At 39.3% G+C, this 8,338-nt stretch overlaps 1 protein-coding gene across 1 annotated transcript; it reads right to left on the minus strand.

Annotated features, from left to right (window-relative positions):
• Positions 1–4,622: 4,622 nt before the first annotated feature.
• LOC116202066 (nudix hydrolase 25) lies at positions 4,623–8,338 on the minus strand. The gene is made up of 6 exons (XM_031533580.1): positions 8,150–8,338; positions 6,979–7,029; positions 6,268–6,360; positions 5,726–5,820; positions 5,010–5,124; positions 4,623–4,883 (listed from the first exon to the last, which is right to left on the minus strand). Exons 1-6 carry the CDS (start codon positions 8,213–8,215, stop codon positions 4,779–4,781), a joined length of 525 nt encoding a protein of 174 aa, XP_031389440.1. The 5' UTR covers positions 8,216–8,338; the 3' UTR covers positions 4,623–4,778.

The following is an 8,338-nucleotide window of genomic DNA, read 5'->3' on the forward strand; positions in this document are numbered from 1 at the left end:
GTTGAAAACGGTCTTTTCTGCTCTTCGGAGTCATTCCAGAAACTGAAAGGGATTCTGCAGTCTGATTTGCCCAATTGCGTCTATCCGCTGTAGTTTTCGGAGCAATGCATGACTAACTTCGTTTGCCGATGTTTCTTCAAACCAGTCTCCGATTACGCATTTCCACTAAAAGGTATGCTTCTTCTATCACTCGGGAGTCATTCGAGGAGTCTGTGTGACTTCCAGGAAGCAATCTAAAGCGATGCTCATGATTTGTAGAATTACGAGGTATGACTATGTCTGACATCGGACATTAACTTTTCTCTGATGAACTGGCATTTTTGGACTTCCACTGAAAAGTTGTCTGTATGTGGAAAATTGCTCTGTATAGAGTAGATGATCTGCGAAATGTGATTGAATACACTTTTCATCTGTTTGGCACAGCGAGGGATTTTTGAAGCCCAATATTGACTATCTTCTAATGGTCAAGTGAACTAGTAGAAAATAGCACTGTTTGTGTTGCATTCTAAAAATGTCGATTTAGAAGTTGTTTGGGCTCTCTGTTTGTTTTGTCTATCGCTGGATGATTTTGGAAGTTCTTCTGTCATAAGCTCGAATCATTTGATTGTCTCTATTGACTTGAGGTTGAATAGCAATTCAATGCTCTATTGAGCCTTCTTCTGTATCGATGCTCAAGTCGTGAGCTGAATCGCTGCTGATGCTGTTGTTTAAATTGGTGCGCCAAAACGGGGTGCTGACAAATTGGATGTCGATACATGGAGCAATCATGTGATGACAAGTGGTCCAATCATGTGTTGACAAGCGGCCCAATGATATGTCGACACATGGACCAATCATGTGATGACAAGTGGCCCAATCATGTATGTCGACACAATCCAATCATGTATTGACAATTGGTCCAATCATGCAATGACACTTAGACCAATAGGGATATGAAAAATGGCACATGGATGCCATGGTTTTGGCTATCCCACATTGATATGTGAACCCATCCATGCCCCCTCCAAAGCCCTATAAATAGGTGCCTTGGGTCTTGGTTTGGGCAAGTCAAGTTCGAATAGGAAATTGTCGATTCGAATCGAGTGACCTTGAGAATTGTTCTTGGTTACTGTAAGGCCTTAATTAGGTCCATTGGTTAAATAATTTTATACTTGTGTCGGCATCTCCTTCATGCTTGGTTGCTAGCACAATCGAGTTCAAAGCTCTATCGATGCGATCGATATGGATACCAGTAGAAGCGTCAAACTTGGGGCGCTTATTTGACGAGTCAGCATTAGTTTTTTGAATTTAGGTACGTTCTATCCTCTTTATTCTTCTAGCAGATCTTGGTTTTAAGTTTCGCGCAATAGAAAATTTTGAATTTTCTGCTTTCTGTTGCTTTTGTTGTTTACTCTATTAGGCGCGCAATTCCTTCAATTATGACCCTCATGCATAACCAACCTCCATTTTATCTATTTATCTTGTTGCCACTCAAGGAAGCATGCGAGTTATATGGGTAATCCACTAAATAACCCACATAAAATCTGCAATCTACTAATCTCATATTCGAAATTCTTCAAGAATAGGAACTTGTACGTACCTTACGTTTCTACAAAAGGGTTTTTCACATCTCCACCGGAGATTTTGGTGCCATTGGCCCGGCCGAGTTTCACAAACTCTAAGTTCAATTTGAATGCAGTCGTCTCCCCCAAATCCATGTCGAGGTGAATCTCTTCGATTGCTGGGGATGTTACACTGAGATGGAGATTCGGAAGAGGCGAAAGCGACAAGTCACAAACACGACGAACAACAAACTATGAATTCACGAGCACACACCATGTTTTTAATCGAACACGAAGTCACTTGCACGTGAGAAGGCTTCGAGGCACGAATTAATGCTTTCCAAAGAGATTTATCTACCCCACACAAAATTGCTAGAAGGATGTTCTCTCGGGATATAACGAAGCCTAGAGTTCTTTAACTAGTGTAAAATATCCATTGGGCCTATAAGCGATTAGACCCATCTCCAACCCAAAAGCTCAAGCTAATAGATTGTGGTACTTAATCTCTTATAAACCCATTGGATTCTTTTTAATTTTTCCGTGTGAGATTTTTTACTCTTAACACATGCCCTCACGTGGCAACGTATGGCTTTGAAATTCACCTACACATGCCACATGGACTAGAACAACCCGCCCTTAAGAACTAACTACGAGTCGGGACTAGACTTCCGTGCTCGGGAAGAGGGGGAGACGACAATTGACAATGAGGTCACGCTTGGGCCGGACTAATATGAGGCGGGTTTTTTTTCTCCGTACTCAGATTCAAAGAGACCACGAGTTCTACACTTGGGCCAAACACGGGCGCACTTCGACTGCCTATCAACAAAGGGACTTTTCAAATGGCGTGATGTAAACCCACACACATGCGCGCGGAAGCATAACCCACTTTGATCCTGGGGGCGCGTATGCGCAAGAGCCCACACCACGCCAGTGAAGTCTGAGACCGGAAGGAGAAGCCCGGCTCATAGTAGTTGATCCCCCGCGCCCGAATGTGGAAGAAGTAGCCCACCTCGAGGTAGTTAAAGTCCGAGTCCGGAAGAGATGAGAGATCGGCTAAAGGGTAAGTTCTTGAGGGCGGACAGTTAAGGTTCACGTGGCCTGTGTAAGCAAATCATGAGAAAGACCACACGGTGCCACGTGAGGGCGGGTGTTGGGAATATAAAAATCAATTGGGAAAAGTTAATCCCACATCGGAAGCATTAAAGAAAATAGAGTGATTTATATGAGATTGGATCTCACAACTTATCAGCTCGAACTTTTAAGTTGAAAATTGAGTCCAAACCCATGTAAGCCCGATAGAATTTAAGAACTAGCAATGACAAAAAAATCACACTGTCACTCGATTTCTCGGAAAAGATAAAAATAATTTCGATTTTGTTTCAGTTACCACTTTTGGTACAAATGTCTTCCATTTATAGAAATTCGATGGGCATGCTCGAAAGACGCTTTACATGTCCCACGGAGAGACATATTGTTTAATTCTCACTGTCAAAGATAGAATTAACCCCCCATTTGAAACAATACGTCCTATTACAGACAAATCTATTAGGCATTGGATGTACTAATAGAAATATTTAATTTTATTTTCTATAAAAAGTTAATCAATTTTAATTTTATTATCTATGAAATGATTCATAATAAAAAATCTTGAAATTTTTATTGAATGAACAAAATTTTTTAATCTAGAATTTGACGCTCTAAAATATTGTAAAGAGAGATTGTATGTCTTTGGCTCTAAGTAATCATTTATTTAGTATTATAATTCATTTTCAAGTATCCTTAATTTATTATTGTATGCACTAATATTTGAATGGTTTTAATTTAAGAATATGTATAACTTAATATACATTTCAATGGTCATGTTAAAATTTTTAAAAATCCATCAATAACTACGCTAACTAATAACTCATGCATCGCACGAGCAAAAAAAGCTAATAATTCCATTATAATTAACTGCCCACTTAATTCCAACGAATGGAGTCGGTCAAAACCTTATGACCCACTTGTGTATATATATACACACACATATATTAACCGAAACTTCGATTCCGTACACTATTCACGAGAATTACATCAAGTAATTTATCGAAATACAAGACCAAATAAATTTGCAATCTAAAATATTAACATGATATCTTTTTACTTTTCGATCATCTTATAATAGAGAAGATTGGTATAAAATGAAACTTTCCTTTAAATGATAGTATTTGATAATATATATATATATATATATATATATATACAATAGAAACTTAAAGACAATATTCCCTCGCGAGGGACATAATCGCCCATAGTTGTCGATTGGAATCCGAAGTTCCAGTTCTGGAGAAAAATAAGAAGAGCTGGTTTTATAAGCGCATCTTGGTTATAGGCTCGCTCACTTCAAAAATAATCACGAGGCATCCGGAGGTACGAGATTAGGATGATCAAAGTTGCTACGTTGTGTCCCGGGGCCGGTTATGATGCGGCCCCTCACAAGGATTGTTTCGCCATACATGTTAATTTATATGCTTAATGATAGAGGTGGAGATAAGGCGTACAGGATTGGGAAGATGTAAGGACAACAGCCCTGTCAGGCTCAACAGTAATTGGCCTCACTATTTGTTGATCTTAATTAATGTAGATATAATTTATGTCGAGCATCATATAGAATAAATAATCTCAATAAATGGCATATTCGCACATTTGCAAAAATGTACATCCCTCTACCTGATAGCCCCTGGAGACCTAATCGTGATGGCAATCATGTTATGATCGTGAAGCCTTCCATCAACCGGTGCAATCTCGAATTAATTGTTACCTTTGTACTACTACTATCCCATAATAGCATCGACCCAATTCGTTTACCTCATCTCAATGCTGGGTAAGCATCTTCATTTATTATAAGATCTCCATCACATGTATCCCTTTCTGCATATAAACACTACGGAAGAAACTTTGAAGGGGAAGGAGGAAAGAAAACGAGAAGAGCCATTGCACCCTCAAAACCTCCCCAATCATCACACAGGAACGGGAATTGGTTTTCAGCCAATAGGCAGTGGACATCTCGTGGCCTTACCAGAAATTGAAAGTCAGGAAATAGAAGACAGCAGCTTAGAATCCACACCAAGCACATTCCATTTACAAAAAGGGTACAACTCTATCATTATGTCCCATATATATTTCACTTTCAAACATGGAGAGCTACTCAACAAAGGGCAGAAAAAGGCAAAACAGAAACAAACTACCTATAAAAGTTCACCATTTAGTTGATTTACATTTAGCCGATAATCCGCTGCTATTGAAATAGGGCTGGAAGGTTCTCATGACTTCCTCATACGTTGGCCTCTTGTAGTCCACTGCCTGTCATCATTTTCAAACGACATGACACAGAGCCGGGATTGGGACAAAGTTATGTTATTGCAGTCAGGAAGATATATTAAGGCGAACTTCAATAAGTTATGAGATGAGCTGTTGCAGTCAGATTACCTGCTCTATAACTTCTTCAAGGCTTGCCCATTTCCACTCTGCAAATTCCATGTCCGCTTCCCCATTCCCCAAGTTGATCTCGCTGTCATCGTCTCTTGTAAGTCTCATCAGAAACCTGCCCATCCTCCAGGTTCATTAGAAGATGATAAACCCTCTTAAAGCTAATGCTTTCAAAATCAGACTACAGCGTATCATTCAGAAAGGGGCGTTCCTATATCGGCAGACACTTCAGACTAGAGTATCTATATGTATATATGCAAAATTATGTAGCTCAAAGCCAAAGAGTAGACTAAAGAGAGAATACAGAATTGAGCCAAGAGAATGCTTAACCAAAGGCGATGCTGGTATGTATGAACTGAAAGTGAATTGAACAACTGCCCATATAAAAGGATGCATTCAGCTCATACAAAAGTACCATTCCAAGTAACTTAACTACTTCATACCAACAGAAACCTAACATCTACCACCAAATACAGCATAAAATAGGATACTGACTACTGAGGTTTTTAAAGTTTCTCGGTTGCTTTCATTTGGGTAAATCAGTTTCCCTGATACTTCACCTCACCTTAAACTGTCATGAGGTCCTGTATGAATAACAGTGAGCATGAAATATTTTTCCTCCAATTAATACATATCATGAATGCAGATTCCCGATGATCTAGGAAGTGTATCTGCAGATAGGGGAGTGGGAGAAGAGACAGAGAAAGAAGGCGCACCACTTTTGTGCTTGCCCATGCCATTCACCACCCCAGAGACGATTCACTTTTGCTTTCACAGCTGGGGGGAAGTCATTGGTTAACCAACTCGGAACCTGCAGTAATTTAAGAAGTACATCAACCACAAATTAAATGTCATTGTCTCAAGAATTTAATCTCAAGAAGGCTCGTCTGGCAATCAACCACTACTGAAGCTATGGTTGAGAAGCTGCCCCATGTTGACAGGCTGGCTGCAGGACCGAGTACACGAATCCAATATGTAATGGAGGTTTGTGGAGAAGAAACCATAAATCTTTAACTTGTGCTCCTCGATCTTATCTCAGTCATTTATTTTATAAAAGAGTGGCTGGAATTACCTATGTTGAAGAGTAATCTATCTCTAGAAGAATGGTGCTATTAGAAAGATATGACGTTATTTGTGAACATCCAATAATGAAAAATGTGGCAGGACAATAAAATTAGAGGTATTAGACAAGTATCATGATCTGGGAAATTTCTCAATAAGAGCCAAATGAAGAATGACAGTATGACTAGAGACAAACCTCTGCAATAATTTCAGCTGACACTACTCCAGTTTCTTCTCGTAGTTTTCTGATGGCAGCGAGTTTTGGTTCCTCACCATCCTCTATGCTACCCTGAGATTCACAATCCCATAAAAATTTTGTGTTAGTACCTGAGAAAGACGATTATCTGGAGCTCAAATTCAGTGAATTACGGGAAAATGACGGACAGGATTCTGGTAAGCTCTTGAATCCCGTACTTGTACACCCAAAGTGTGAAAGAATCCCAGATTTATCATGTGAACCAAAAATTTCTTCCCATGTTATAGCTAAAGTAAATGTCCTTGCACCGAATAAATTGATAAGAGTTTGCATCATGCTAAAAGCTCTGACACTTTCGAGGGGACCGCAGACAGACATCACAGATGTTACTCTGTGTGTGTACAATTGACTTCTCGCTCGCTGCATTTATCTCATTAACCAAGAAAGAGACCTCCCAACTCAGGCAGCAAATGCAAAAGAAGCAGGCAACCAAATTGAGACAACTTTTGACAGCATTGTCTGGCTATAATGAGCATCGAGATAAGTCTTCAGAACTGCAGTGTATGTCAAAACTCCACGGGTGGTGGATATTACTAACACTCCATCGATGATTCAGCTTGTAAGTGCATTCTCATAGTGGAAACGAGATTCTTTTCAGAGAGAAGATATAATTGTAAAGCAAAGCAAAGTGAAAAGCCAGCAGAATATCACCTGAGGCATCTGCCATGCTCCCGGAACATTTAATCTAGAAGCCACGAACACCTGCAACAATAATATACTCTTTACATCACTTTGAATTTAACGCAATCGAAACAACAATTTGAATTATCATTTTTATGAAATTAATCCGTAGCAATCCTCGGGGCCTATATTTCTAGAAGGAAATAGACCTAAGTTTTTGCCCAAAAAGGAATCTTGCTAAAACTGATTTGGAATTCATGGAAAAATATGAAAAGTTGCAGAATACTAAATCATTATATTTTTCTTAATTTTCGTAACTTATTATTTATTATATAAATTTTACAGAAATTTCTCAAACTCAAATTATCAAATATGTGGATTGTATTATATTAGTTGAAAATACAATGAAATTAAATTAGTTAAATATATATAATCTTGGAAATAGAGAGAATGGGGATCGATCATAAAGTTGATTGAAAATCTGAAAAAAAAAATACCAGCCGTGAAATTTCAGCAGAAAACCACTGGAAGGCGAAAAATCCATGTTAAGTGACTTATACTAAGTTCGACCTTCGACTGCAATTTTCAAGCATTAAGTTGTATCCAGAGGTTTCCTAATTGAACGTGTACGGAAATTCAAAAGAAGCACTATCCAGTCGATGATTGCAATCTATCCTGCTCCGCATCGAAACTAATTCCAGCCAGTCAAAAATTATAAGTGGAACATTGGGCTACTAAGACGCGCAAAAATTTCCCAACTTCGATAATTGTAATTTATCTATCAAAAGCCAAAGAAATTCATCATCAGGCAGTTTAGTCATTATTATCTGGAGGTCCTAACCAAAGCAGCACAGTTGCGTTTTTTTTTTTCCATTTAAAACAAGCAGAAGGAGAAGAAAGGATCATCTTGTCCTTTGTCCTTTCTTCAAAATCAGCTCAACTTCATAGCCTAAATTGATTTAGTTTTTAAAAGGGAAAAAGAAAAACTAGGCAAGTCTCAGAAAAAAATTCACAGCACACAGCACTTCGATGCAGACTAAGCAAACAATAGCCACAACTTTAATCACCGAAACAGAGCGAGAGAGAGAGAGAGAGAGAGAGAGAGAGAGAGAGAGAGAGAGAGAGAGCAGAGCAGAGCTCAATTCGAGCTCGCGTTCTTGGATTAAACATAAGATGAGAGCGTTGGAGGCAGAGAGGCTACCTTATCATCGGAGTTGATGAGGCAGACGCCGAAGTTGGGGCGGTAACCGGCCGGCAGACCATCCATCTCTCCACGTTCAGCTCTCTTGCCTCCTGCTTCGGAAAAGCTCAGAAGGAGAAGAAGGGGAAGGGGTGACTTTACCTGGGAATGGGTGACGCTGACTTTTTAACATTCCAAAGTGCGCTCTCT

This window comes from Punica granatum, chromosome 3 (genome assembly GCF_007655135.1).
Source record: "Punica granatum isolate Tunisia-2019 chromosome 3, ASM765513v2, whole genome shotgun sequence".
NCBI classification, from domain to species: domain Eukaryota; kingdom Viridiplantae; phylum Streptophyta; class Magnoliopsida; order Myrtales; family Lythraceae; genus Punica; species Punica granatum.

What these genes read in the sequence shown, in the direction of transcription:
- LOC116202066 (XM_031533580.1), bottom strand. Translation starts at nt 8,215, where the DNA reads ATGGATGGTCTGCCGGCCGGTTACCGCCCCAACTTCGGCGTCTGCCTC. An exon ending in GAGCATGGCAGATGCCTCAG is followed by an intron (nt 6,361 to 6,978) that starts GTGATATTCTGC and finishes TGTGAATCTCAG; the next exon opens with GGTAGCATAGAGGATGGTGA. An exon ending in TTGAAGAAGTTATAGAGCAG is followed by an intron (nt 4,884 to 5,009) that starts GTAATCTGACTG and finishes AAATGATGACAG; the next exon opens with GCAGTGGACTACAAGAGGCC.